The following is a 14,274-nucleotide window of genomic DNA, read 5'->3' as shown; positions in this document are numbered from 1 at the left end:
TCTCTTTTTTTTTAAATACTTGGTTCCCCTGAGAAAGTTGAATGACCTCTGGGAACATGGAGACCGCTTGTAATTTAAAATATAAATTGGATACTTGGGATTCCAAACGGCATTTGGAAAAAAAATGCTTTAAAAAGATGTTAAAATAGTTCTGCAATGTTATAATGAGGAATATTCCTTTTGTACATCGGAAGTCATAATGTCACTCAACACTCATGAACAGCAGCCAAGTGTGACAAACAAACCACAGCCTTCCTATTCTGTGCACAAAGTTTCTCATTATATCTCACTAAAAGAGCAAAAGAATGAGGAATTGGTGGTCGTAAATTCTACTAAAATGCGTGTCTCGTATCTGACACTGACTGTAAGGGAGTTGCTTCCCTGCAGTGGTTGTTCTAACTGTTCCCAGAAGAACAATTTCCAGAGCTGATTAATTATTAAACCCTTTTTAATAAGGACTTTAAACTTCTTGGGTGATTGTTCATTTACGCCGTGTATTCTTTTTCTTCTGCTTCCACTAAAGAAGTCTCATCACCAGACGGTGATCTAAACGGAGGGTGGTACTCAAATGATGTAAACGAAGTGGAGCTGAAGTAATTTTTCTGATGCAAGAACCAGACCACATCTGATATCCCAATAATGATCAGAACACTCAGAATAACTAGTGCCAACAACAGAGGTCGATTATCTTTACCTGAAAGGGACAAAAATATTTAAAAAAGGATGCAGTTCAAAAGGATGTCATCATTGTAGACCCCACAAACATTATGCACTTAGCCAAAGGAAGCCTTCAGTACAAACTGTTTACCTTAGTCTTACAGTGGCCTTAAGGCCTGTAGGCAACTTTTAAAAATTTAATTCAGCCTTAATTTGTGATTTAATATGCTTAAATAATCTGGTCCACTGCATTTATATATATATATGTAAAAATGTGAGATATAAATATTTTCTGAAAAAAACAGTACCTGTAAAACTTTGAGACCAGAAAGAAAAAAAAAACACAATTTGTCTATTTTATCACATACTGTACAAGGTAAATAACATAATCTAATAATAAGATTTCCTAAACTGTGATGCTGACTTTCCTGAGCAAGACTTTTAAAGCACTTTCAGAAAACTTTACAGAACATTTTAGGGAGATTAGAAACCCCGTTATAAAAGTGGCCTTGATGTTAACTATTAATCGAGCTTGTGTTGTTAACACACCGATAACCTTGGACCAGACATTTCTGAATACAAAAAGCATACTCTTACTGTTACTCTGAGCGCTTTCACAGACAACACCATGTTCAGGGTCGTCCTCACAGCTCACTTTCACCCACTTCCCCGAGCTGGTGTATAAGGCCGCACAGACATCAATCAAAGCAAGGGCTGTGGAGCTATTGTCCCAGTTGTTTAAAACTACATCCGTTTTATCAAACCACTTCAGAGAATCACCTGGTCAGAGAAAAAAGGGAATGAGTGCACTCTACATAAAAGAGCCACTACGAAGATGACTGTGCCTTTAAAGTTGTTTTGTTTTTTCTCCCTACAAGGTCACTGGATCCCCTGTTTATCTGATGCGTGGAATAAGATAAAGGAATGCAGAGGCTCAAAAAAAGGCCTTGATTTTCTGGAGCTCATGAAATTGATCTGGAAACAACAAGCAGCTGCTCTGTCGGTTTCTTCACCAAGATAGAAATGCAGTTTTCTTTTACGACGTCTTGGGTATTCCCAAATGCATGAGGAGTAAAGGCACCACTATTATATCAAATTTGAAACAACAATAACAAAAAGAATGGTACAGTATTTTCCTTACGAAGAAACATATGTTCCACAAATATAGAGGTTATTTTATTCCAAACCATAGGTAAAATAAGGGAAAAAAACAGAAATGGGTATATCACCTTGTTTAGAAATATCTGACCTGGCACATGAGGTTAGGTTCAACACTATTCCATTTATAACTGGTTTTATTTTTTGTACTGTTACAAATTAGATTTTTGTACCTCGTGACTATCGGGTAGATAATGAATGCAAGGAATGACTTGCCCATCCTTTAGGGTATTGGTACTACTTGTGGCTTAGCACTAGCACTTTCAGCTGTGGGCCTGAAGGAGCCCCTTGTCTGTGTGTTTTGATCCAACTGAGCTTCCAAATACTTCACTGACAACTAAGTGAACATAAGAATGGTTACAAAGAGAGAGAGGCCACTCATTCGACCTAACATATTTGGTTTCCAATAGCTAAGTGATAGACATTTCTTTAAGTAAGTCATGGTGTCAACTTTGCCAGTTTTGTAGGGTAGTTTAACTCCCATAACCTTACTTGTTATGTTTTCACTTGTGTCCTCTGGTTCATTTTTTTAACAGTTGATTCTGAAGACCTTCAATAGATTGACACTGTAGATAGCCTTAAGCATTCTAAATGCTTGAATCAGGTCTCCTCAAAGTCTTCACTGTTCAAGATTATAAAGATAAAGTTTTCCGAGACTGAGTAGGATATTCCTTTTCTGGGACTAATTCCAGAGCCTAAAACCTTTTTAAATTGTTATCAGATAATATCACCTAGAATGAAACCCAGAGAACACAGGGGTCCCCAGAAATTAGGTCAGTTTCAATAAAGTAAATTCAGGAAGTCAAAAAATAAAACTACCCACACAGGAAAACAAGGACATCAACCATCTCAGTTTCAGTAAGAAGGCCTTGATCTTATGTAATGTAAATTGTGTTTTCTATAGTTTTGTTTTCCAAAGAACATTAACTTCCTGTTTTACACAAGTCTTTACGAGTTGAAAAGGCACAAAGGCAATATCTAGAAATTACAGGCTGATATGAAATTAACTTTTTTTTCCTCCAAAACTAAATTTTCTGATGCTTGTTGACCTCAACCTTACCAAAATCATCCCTAAGACCTCCCCTGAGACCAGAAAAAAAACCCCAAACAAAACAAAACTACTTGGTGAACTGAGTAGCTCAGTAGGTTCAATGGTAAAAGAACCAAATCAGAAATTAACCACTAGTCACCTGTTCTGCGTGTTCTAATCAACCTGGGACATATCAAATAAGGGAGGGAAAGGGAATTGAAAAAACTAGATAAAAAATAAATTAAACAGTTTTCTGACCAAAGTAATGTGTGAGTAAATTACACATAACTTGCATTATCACCAACCCTTCCAGGTCATTTAATACTTTTTCATATAGTCATTTTCATTTATGTCATTTAATGTTTTTTACTTACTGTCACTATCATAGTACATGCCCAACCACACATTTATTTGGTCTTTCCACACGAAGGAGCTGTATTTAACAATGAAATTATTCTCTTTAATAGTACTGATGCTCAGAAGACCTGTCAAGTAAAATTTTAGAAAATAAAATATTGCCAAAAAGAAGGTTCAGTTTTCTTCAGTTAATATTGCAAATTTTAAAATAATCAATTAATCCTGAAAAATAATTCCACGTAAAATCTCTTCATAACAGAATGTAAAAATTGTTCTTAGATTTTTTATAGCATATGGCTACATTTAACTATAAGAAGTCATTTCAATATGGTTGCACTTCCAATAAACAAAATATATAAAACACAGTGCAGTCCAATGTGAAATTAAATATGGATTGAAATAAAATAGACTTCACATTCCTGTGTTTTCTCTCTAAATGATAAGAGGAGTATTGTGCCTAATTATGAAACATTAAAAAATCCCACTATGTCCAGCTGTATAATGAACCTTCCAGTCTTATAGTATTAGAGTGAAACAATAATGGTACCATATCCCTTGCAGATATGTTTTGCATCTTCAATTGTGTAGCTCTTTGCAATGTCATCTTGTCCATGAACAAAATAATAACAGCTGTTTTCAAAAGGAACCCACGTGTGTCCATCTGCAGGGCAATCTGTGGAGATAATTCAGAGTTCAGGCATTAACAGTTTTGTATCTGTTCTGGTTTGTAGTATACCAGGTTATTCTTAAACATATTATGTCAGATGATACTTTTAAACACTTTTACGCTTAGTTTAGTTTTCAGAAGATGAAATGACCATCTTACTGCAGTAAAAAACAATCCTGAACCACTGTATAAATACTGTATAGTATATCATATTACCAAAAAACGCTCAGTGCTGCAGACTCCAATAATTGTATTCTGGTTGTAATTACCTAAGAACATTAAATGAAATAATCACAGAAACGTTAAAAACACTTATCATTAAAGACAGTATTTTCTATGCTCTGGATTCATTGCTGATTACCAGAGTATGAGCATTTTGCACATTTGAAATCTGAGCCAAAAGAGGGTTTAAATGATTATGACACGCATGTAATCTGCATATACAGTATGTGCAACATTCAGTGGAGTGACTATTGAGAACACACATCATCAGCATATTCACAGGTTTGCTCGTACTGATCATCTTTGAACTGAATGCGCTAGAAATAAAAAGGAGGCTGTATTACACAATGATAACATTGAAGAGTTTCAGTTGTGTGGGGTATTTTCAAAATCACAACAACAAAGAGCTATCATGCTTCCCACAAAAGGAACATCATAGGTACACTAAAGGTACAAGATGCACTTCTGCTCTTACTGATATTCTCTTCCCTTAAGCCATGAGACTGTCACTCAAAAAGGGTCAAAAATCAAAAGTTTGAAAACACACATTCTGTAAGTGAATTTATCCTGCTTGTTGCATTTAATGCCCAAAACAATGATGCTTTTAGCCACACTGTAATGGTAATTGTAATGCAGTCCCACAAACGCCACAAGACTTGCTCATCTTCTGCGCCATTTCAGGAGAAAGTGAGAAAAAGAAAAATACTGGAAATTTAAACAACAGATTCCCTGTAGATACATTGAATTGCTTAGAAACATTACTTTAAATGTTTCTGACTAGTTGGGAGTGATTTGGGTGACTTTTCGAACGCTGTATTTGTAGACATGTTTTTGATACAGTATTTGAGTTCCCAAAGTGCCTGACCTAGGGTTAGGGTTTCAATAAGAACTAGACCGTTTCTGATGCATTTGCTGTGCTTTAGGATGCATTTGAAATGCAGGAAAATTGTTGTTTGGTTGTTTCCTCGAGAAAAAAATATGGCCGTATTTTGCCATTTTTCTTAAGCCGCGCGGCTGTCGCTCAAAAAGGGTCAAAAATCAAAAGTTTGAAAACACACATTCTGTATGTGAATTTATCCTGCTTGTTGCATTTAATGCCCAAAACAATGATACTTTTAGCCACACTGTAGTGGTAATTGTAATGCAGTCCCACAAACGCCACAAGACTTGCTCATTTTCTGCGCCATTTCAGGAGAAAGTGAGAAAAAGAAAAATACTGGAAATTTAAACAACAGATTCACTGTAGATGCATTGAATTGCTTAGAAACATTATTTTAAATGTTTCTGACTAGTTGGGAGTGATTTGGGTGACTTTTCGAACGCTGTATTTGTAGACATGTTTTTGATACAGTATTTGAGTTCCCAAAGTGCCCGACCTAGGGTTAGGGTTAGGGTTTCAATAAGAACTAGACCGTTTCTGATGCATTTGCTGTGCTTTAGGATGCATTTGAAATGCAGGAAAATTGTTGTTTGGTTGTTTCCTCGAGAAAAAAATATGGCCGTATTTTCCCATTTTTCTTAAGCCGCGCGGCTGTCGCTCAAAAAGGGTCAAAAATCAAAAGTTTGAAAACACACATTCTGTATGTGAATTTATCCTGCTTGTTGCATTTAATGCCCAAAACAATGATACTTTTAGCCACACTGTAGTGGTAATTGTAATGCAGTCCCACAAACGCCACAAGAATTGCTGATTTTCTGCGCCATTTCAGGAGAAAGTGAGAAAAAGAAAAATACTGGAAATTTAAACAACAGATTCCCTGTAGATACATTGAATTGCTTAGAAACATTACTTTAAATGTTTCTGACTAGTTGGGAGTTATTTTATGTGACTTTTGGAACGCTGTATTTGTAGACATGTTTTTGATACATTATTTGAGTTCCCAAAGTGCCCGACCTAGGGTTAGGGTTTCAATAAGAACTAGATCGTTTCTGATGCATTTGCTGTGCTTTAGGATGCATTTGAAATGCAGGAAAGTTGTTGTTTGGTGGTTTCCTCAAGAAAAAAATATGGCCGTATTTTGCCATTTTTCTTAAGCCGCGCGGCTGTCGCTCAAAAAGGGTCAAAAATCAAAAGTTTGAAAACACACATTCTGTATGTGAATTTATCCTGCTTGTTGCATTTAATGCCCAAAACAATGATACTTTTAGCCACACTGTAGTGGTAATTGTAATGCAGTCCCACAAACGCCACAAGACTTGCTCATTTTCTGCGCCATTTCAGGAGAAAGTGAGAAAAAGAAAAATATTGGAAATTTAAACAACAGATTCACTGTAGATGCATTGAATTGCTTAGAAACATTATTTTAAATGTTTCTGACTAGTTGGGAGTGATTTGGGTGACTTTTCTAACGCTGTATTTGTAGACATGTTTTTGATACAGTATTTGAGTTCCCAAAGTGCCCGACCTAGGGTTAGGGTTAGGGTTTCAATAAGAACTAGACCGTTTCTGATGCATTTGCTGTGGTTTAGGATGCATTTGAAATGCAGGAAAATTGTTGTTTGGTTGTTTCCTCGAGAAAAAAATATGGCCGTATTTTGCCATTTTTCTTAAGCCGCGCGGCTGTCGCTCAAAAAGGGTCAAAAATCAAAAGTTTGAAAACACACATTCTGTATGTGAATTTATCCTGCTTGTTGCATTTAATGCCCAAAACAATCATACTTTTAGCCACACTGTAGTGGTAATTGTAATGCAGTCCCACAAACGCCACAAGACTTGCTCATTTTCTGCGCCATTTCAGGAGAAAGTGAGAAAAAGAAAAATATTGGAAATTTAAACAACAGATTCACTGCAGATGCATTGAAGTGCTTAGAAACATTATTTTAAATGTTTCTGACTAGTTGGGAGTGATTTGGGTGACTTTTCGAACGCTGTATTTGTAGACATGTTTTTGATACAGTATTTGAGTTCCCAAAGTGCCCGACCTAGGGTTAGGGTTAGGGTTTCAATAAGAACTAGACCGTTTCTGATGCATTTGCTGTGCTTTAGGATGCATTTGAAATGCAGGAAAATTGTTGTTTGGTTGTTTCCTCGAGAAAAAAATATGGCCGTATTTTGCCATTTTTCTTAAGCCGCGCGGCTGTCGCTCAAAAAGGGTCAAAAATCAAAAGTTTGAAAACACATTCTGTATGTGAATTTATCCTGCTTGTTGCATTTAATGCCCAAAACAATGATACTTTTAGCCACACTGTAGTGGTAATTGTAATGCAGTCCCACAAACGCCACAAGACTTGCTCATTTTCTGCGCCAATTCAGGAGAAAGTGAGAAAAAGAAAAATATTGGAAATTTAAACAACAGATTCACTGTAGATGCATTGAATTGCTTAGAAACATTATTTTAAATGTTTCTGACTAGTTGGGAGTTATTTTATGTGACTTTTCGAACGCTGTATTTGTAGACATGTTTTTGATACAGTATTTGAGTTCCCAAAGTGCCCGACCTAGGGTTAGGGTTAGGGTTTCAATAAGAACTAGACCGTTTCTGATGCATTTGCTGTGCTTTAGGATGCATTTGAAATGCAGGAAAATTGTTGTTTGGTTGTTTCCTCGAGAAAAAAATATGGCCGTATTTTGCCATTTTTCTTAAGCCGCGCGGCTGTCGCTCAAAAAGGGTCAAAAATCAAAAGTTTGAAAACACACATTCTGTATGTGAATTTATCCTGCTTGTTGCATTTAATGCCCAAAACAATGATACTTTTAGCCACACTGTAGTGGTAATTGTAATGCAGTCCCACAAACGCCACAAGACTTGCTCATTTTCTGCGCCAATTCAGGAGAAAGTGAGAAAAAGAAAAATATTGGAAATTTCAACAACAGATTCACTGTAGATGCATTGAGTTGCTTAGAAACATTATTTTAAATGTTTCTGACTAGTTGGGAGTGATTTGGGTGACTTCTCGAACGCTGTATTTGTAGACATGTTTTTGATACAGTATTTGAGTTCCCAAAGTGCCCGACCTAGGGTTAGGGTTGGGGTTTCAATAAGAACTAGATCGTTTCTGATGCATTTGCTGTGCTTTAGGATGCATTTGAAATGCAGGAAAATTGTTGTTTGGTTGTTTCCTCAAGAAAAAAATATGGCCGTATTTTGCCATTTTTCTTAAGCCGCGCGGCTGTCGCTCAAAAAGGGTCAAAAATCAAAAGTTTGAAAACACACATTCTGTATGTGAATTTATCCTGCTTGTTGCATTTAATGCCCAAAACAATGATACTTTTAGCCACACTGTAGTGGTAATTGTAATGCAGTCCCACAAACGCCACAAGAATTGCTGATTTTCTGCGCCATTTCAGGAGAAAGTGAGAAAAAGAAAAATACTGGAAATTTAAACAACAGATTCCCTGTAGATACATTGAATTGCTTAGAAACATTACTTTAAATGTTTCTGACTAGTTGGGAGTTATTTTATGTGACTTTTCGAACGCTGTATTTGTAGACATGTTTTTGATACAGTATTTGAGTTCCCAAAGTGCCCGACCTAGGGTTAGGGTTTCAATAAGAACTAGACCGTTTCTGATGCATTTGCTGTGCTTTAGGATGCATTTGAAATGCAGGAAAATTGTTGTTTGGTTGTTTCCTCGAGAAAAAATATGGCCGTATTTTGCCATTTTTCTTAAGCCGCGCGGCTGTCGCTCAAAAAGGGTCAAAAATCAAAGGTTTGAAAACACACATTCTGTATGTGAATTTATCCTGCTTGTTGCATTTAATGCCCAAAACAATTATACTTTTAGCCACACTGTAGTGGTAATTGTAATGCAGTCCCACAAACGCCACAAGACTTGCTCATTTTCTGCGCCATTTCAGGAGAAAGTGAGAAAAAGAAAAATATTGGACATTTCAACAACAGATTCACTGCAGATACATTGAATTGCTTAGAAACATTATTTTAAATGTTTCTGACTAGTTGGGAGTGATTTGGGTGACTTTTCGAACGCTGTATTTGTAGACATGTTTTTGATACAGTATTTGAGTTCCCAAAGGGCCCGACCTAGGGTTAGGGTTAGGGTTTCAATTAGAACTAGACCGTTTCTGATGCATTTGCTGTGCTTTAGGATGCATTTGAAATGCAGGAAAATTGTTGTTTGGTTGTTTCCTAGAGAAAAAAATATGGCCGTATTTTGCCATTTTTCTTAAGCCGCGCGGCTGTCGCTCAAAAAGGGTCAAAAATCAAAAGTTTGATAACACATTCTGTATGTGAATTTATCCTGCTTGTTGCATTTAATGCCCAAAACAATTATACTTTTAGCCACACTGTAGTGGTAATTGTAATGCAGTCCCACAAACGCCACAAGACTTGCTCATTTTCTGCGCCATTTCAGGAGAAAGTGTGAAAAAGAAAAATATTGGAAATTTAAACAACTGATTCACTGTAGATACATTGAATTGCTTAGAAACATTATTTTAAATGTTTCTGACTAGTTGGGAGCGATTTGGGTGACTTTTCGAACGCTGTATTTGTAGACATGTTTTTGATACAGTATTTGAGTTCCCAAAGTGCCCGAGCTAGGGTTAGGGTTAGGGTTTCAATAAGAACTAGACCGTTTCTGATGCATTTGCTGTGCTTTAGGATGCATTTGAAATGCAGGAAAATTGTTGTTTGGTTGTTTCCTCGAGAAAAAAATATGGCCGTATTTTGCCATTTTTCTTAAGGCGCGCGGCTGTCGCTCAAAAAGGGTCAAAAATCAAAAGTTTGAAAACACACATTCTGTATGTGAATTTATCCTGCTTGTTGCATTTAATGCCCAAAACAATGATACTTTTAGCCGCACTGTAGTGGTAATTGTAATGCAGTCCCACAAACGCCACAAGACTTGCTCATTTTCTGCGCCATTTCAGGAGAAAGTGAGAAAAATAAAAATTTTGGAAATTTAAACAACAGATTCTTTGAAGATGCATTGAATTGCTTAGAAACATTATTTTAAATGTTTCTGACTAGTTGGGAGTGATTTGGGTGACTTTTCGAACGCTGTATTTGTAGACATGTTTTTGATACAGTTGTAGCGGCGAGGCTTAATAATAAGGCAGAATTAAGTGTTTCTGAGCTTCCCAAATGAGGCCCCATTTCTCTGTTCATCTCTGTGGTGCAGCCACAGAGAGACCATTAGTGCAGGGTGATTTAAGGTTTCCTAGGACAGCTTCCAAAGGGGGATGCATTTAGCTAAGTCTGGCTATCATGATCAATGGTCATCCACTGGCGCCTATCAGTCTAGGGAGTGCCGGATGGACATCTGGACTGCATTCCTAAGTGTCAGGACTAAGTGACTCATATCTCACCTTGATCAACCAATCAGGGACTGGTAGGGCTGAGTAACCCACGTGGGACTCTGATGCCCATGGAACTTTCAGCCAATCAACGAGCTGAAGTTCCTCCAGGTAAAAACAGGCAACACAGGCCTGGAGATTCAGATTCGGGAGATTCAGTAAGATTCTGGAGAGGATTCTGTGGACTGTTCTAAAGGGAATTCAAAGGAGAATTCCAGGGCAGGACGGCCCAGGAGCAGAAGGCTCCCAAGGGCAGGACATTCTCGCAGCGCGCCTCCTGACCATCCCCAGACTCAGCCCGGACAACCACGGAACGGCCAGTGTGTCCGAGTGCCAGAACTTTCCTTTGTTCTAAGAGTCTAGAGTGGAGGTTGCCAGAGAGTAACCAGCAGCAGGCCTCATGAACAGGTCGGAACTGTGGACAGCTGAATCACTATTCAGAACTAGCTCTTCATCAGGAACGAACCGGTCCTCTTCCTGACTTGCTGGGACCCACAGTCATCTTTTCTCCTGTGCACAAACTTTGCTAGTTAAAGCCAACACTAACTAGCCGGTCAGTGAGCATCAGCAACGCACCGTCGCAAGCCGCACAGCACAGCCTGGCACGGAGCCAGAGAGCGCGGATTGGACAGCAACTGCCTGCAACTGTTTCTTTGTGCCCGCAGGAGATCTGAATCCCCAGAAATTGGATGAGTATTCAACTTCAATGCATTACAGCTCGAGAATTCAATTGTTATCCCAACCAGTTGATATCAATTTAATTCCTAAGAGTTATGTACTTGTTTTGAGTATCTAATGTAGAAGTTATAACCAAGTTCATTTACGAAACGGTCTTAATGAATGATATACTGAACGTATGTCCTCTTGATATGTGTAACACTTCGTAACTGATTGAATATATATCTTTTGTATTCTGATAACCCTCTCGATAAGATCTGTTAGGTTTAAGGCATATTCTATGTATTAATAAATGTATCCTCGTGTATTAGTACCTGTGTGTGTGCGTTGTTTGAGTTATATCGCATGGTTGGATTCTAAAGCCATCAAAAGAATCAACTTTGTGATTTACTGCTACAATTGAAAATTGTCTCAGTAAATGCCCAAACCCTACAGAACTGGTGCCTTCAGAGAGCCACAACGTTACATATTTGGCGTCCCTGAACGGCTATGAAACACTACATTTATGGCGTCCCTGGGTGGGCGTGGCAAGACTGAAATGAGTCAACCAAGCGGAATAATTCATATAAAACGCCACGGGTTTCATACACGACAATACAGTGTGCTGAAAGCCGAAAGGAAAAAAGTTCCCCTTGCTCTTTAAGCAGTGCTTGATTGTTTTGTGATCTTTTGCAATCTACCGGGTTGATTGCATACTTGATCTTGTGGTTTTCTGTGGTAAAACTGTGATTTCGTACTTAAAAGTAATACTCTTTAAGTTTAACGATGGTTGCTAAAAGGTCTGAATTCGAGTCGCTATTAAGCACTCTCTCTAGCAGCGACAAGTCTGACCACGATCTCTTCCATATCTCCGTCAGCGGAGAAGCTAGAAGAATAAATCTCCATTCTCTGAGAGAGCTAGCGAAGGACATAGAGAGATTTGACCCCGCAGTGTCAGAGAATAATATCGAGAGTTATATTCAAGACCTCAGGTATAACCTGCAGTTCCTGCCAAACGCCACAGAACAGGAAAAAGTGTTTCTGGTCAGGAAAACTACCAGCAGAGCTGTACATGAGTGGATGGCTAGGCAGATGAAAGAAGTCTGTAATGACTTTGAGCAGCTATGTCAAGCACTTATCGAAGAATACAGTGCGTTTATTGACCCGACTGCCGCGATAGCCGCCGCCCTTAACATTAAGCACGAGAGAGCAGAGTCCCCTCGCGAATATTACGAGAGACTTAGACGAACTTATTTTGCAGGGCGAAATGATGAGGGTTGCGAAGAGAACACACATTTCAAGGGTTTATTCATTGCGAATCTCCATCCATCAGTCAGAAAGATGATCTTAATGCATACAGATGCACAGACCATGAAAATGACTGATATTAAGAGATTCGTGCAGAAAGCCTGGGAGTATGATGTCCAAAGTCGCTCTGAGCAAAAAGCTGTTAAAGCGACTGTGTTCGCCGTCAGAGCCAGCAGGGTTAACTCCCTCCTGCTCGAAGGAGCACAGGCTCCTGAGCTGGCTAAGCCCCGTTCCAAAGCAGGCACACAGGACGGCACCCAGCGTCCTAAGTGCCATGAGAACACCGGGGGAGGGAAAGGGCTAGATAAAGCTGAACAAAAGGATTCAGTAGCCGCCCGCCTGGCCAGGCTTGAACAAGTTTTATTAGGACAGGGACAACCGCTCCCCAAGGCTGCCGGAAGCGTGAATGAGCTGATACTCTCCACTGGAGGAGGCGGAGACCCGTCCCCTCCCACTCCCTCAGTCTATCTGATTGAGCGGAAGGGTTCCTGCCTGGATGAGGTCAGCCACTCCCAAGTGAGTGCTGACTCCACCCCTGAAGTCACAGAGCAGGCAGTAAAACACAGAGGAAAAGCAGGAAGCTTTTACCTCAAGACTGCCATGGGAGATGTCTTACCCAGTGAGACACTGATTGACACTGAGGTTGAAAGGTGTTTGATGTCACACGGCAAGCTCAAACGGGTAGAAAAAGAAAAGGGTATGCGACTCAGAGTGGAACCTTTGGTGGATCACCAGAAAGGCAAAGTGTGGAAACAGGTCAAGGCTCCTAAGCCTTCTGTACAGAAGGAAAGGGGGGCCAAGAGGCAGACTGTGCTCACACAGTGCCCACCGAACACAGAGGCCTATGTGAAGATTCCTTCTGTTCCCTCTGGACAAGAAATAAAAATATTTTCTTGTTCCCCGGATATACAGGGAAGTCGTGTCCCGGCTGAGGTCACAACAGCCTCCCTGCCACAGGAGCGGTGCTCCAAGCAGCCGCCTGATCCACCAGGTAAAGCACACCCCTTTTACATCCCTAAAGAGGAGCAGATCTCCCCACCTGGCGATGAAAAGGAACTTTCCCTGTGCACCCTGGCACCCAAGAGGGGTCAGGACCACCACCCCACAGTGGTGGAAGGGATCCAGATGGCAGGAGAGCAGGTTGGTGATGTAGCCCTCACCCTTAGCCCTGAGAGGTCCTCTATTAGTGAGGATCTGCTTGAGCAGCTGTCACAGGGCCACCGCCAGGTGCCCCTGGTGCAACATTCACAGGTTAGACAGGAGGTCCAGCTGGACGCTGAGACTACTGCGCTGTGGACACACCCGATCCCAGATGCCGATTCCCTCTGCTGTGACCCAAGGAACCTGCAGTCAGGTAACATTATTTCTCACAACTACCAGGTAGTGAGAGAGACTGACCTGATTGTTCCTGCCTCAATGGCAGGGTTGCCAACACACCCAGTCCCCCAGAAGGGACAGGGAATGAAAGCCGAGCCAGTTTTCTTACAGCCACCAGCTCAGTCTGTCAGTCTGAGTCTGACCAACAGTGGTTCAGCCAGACTGGAGCTGGATGGTCAAGTCACCCGCCTGCCAGTGCAGGACATCGCAAAGAGGGGTGTCAGAATCCCCGCCTGCACTGACATGGGCCTGGTGGGTGATAGCGAGTTCGAAGACAGTGAACTAGCTATCTCAGTGCTGGGGCAGCTCCCTGAACCCCTAGCGAGGGAAGGGGGGAGCGAGCAGGTGTCCTACACCCACGCCCAGCGAACGATTGTAAACATGCCGATAGAGGGATTCCTCAATCAGGAAGTGTGCAGGGTGGACCTGAACAGTGAGAATGGGATAACAATCCCAGATCACTCAGGTGCTCCAGATGACCACTCAGCCGAGGGTCAGGTATGCTCCACCGCTGCACCGCCCCCTGCAGGGTTCCTAGAGCACAGGCATGAACAAATCGAAAAAGCAGATGCCCTGGAAAAGGA

General features: G+C 40.3%; 1 protein-coding gene across 1 annotated transcript; it reads right to left on the bottom strand.

Annotated features, from left to right (window-relative positions):
• Positions 1-485: 485 nt before the first annotated feature.
• cd302 (CD302 molecule) lies at positions 486-4,392 on the bottom strand. The gene is made up of 5 exons (XM_088929995.1): positions 4,386-4,392; positions 3,750-3,875; positions 3,220-3,330; positions 1,255-1,437; positions 486-694 (listed from the first exon to the last, which is right to left on the bottom strand). Exons 1-5 carry the CDS (start codon positions 4,390-4,392, stop codon positions 486-488), a joined length of 636 nt encoding a protein of 211 aa, XP_088786121.1.
• Positions 4,393-14,274: the final 9,882 nt, after the last annotated feature.

This window comes from Atractosteus spatula, chromosome 13, assembly GCF_055471065.1.
Source record: "Atractosteus spatula isolate fAtrSpa1 chromosome 13, fAtrSpa1.hap1, whole genome shotgun sequence".
NCBI classification, from domain to species: Eukaryota; Metazoa; Chordata; class Actinopteri; order Semionotiformes; family Lepisosteidae; genus Atractosteus; species Atractosteus spatula.
The sequence above is the reverse complement of the archived record's forward strand: the minus strand, read 5'-3'. Positions and strand labels throughout refer to the sequence as shown.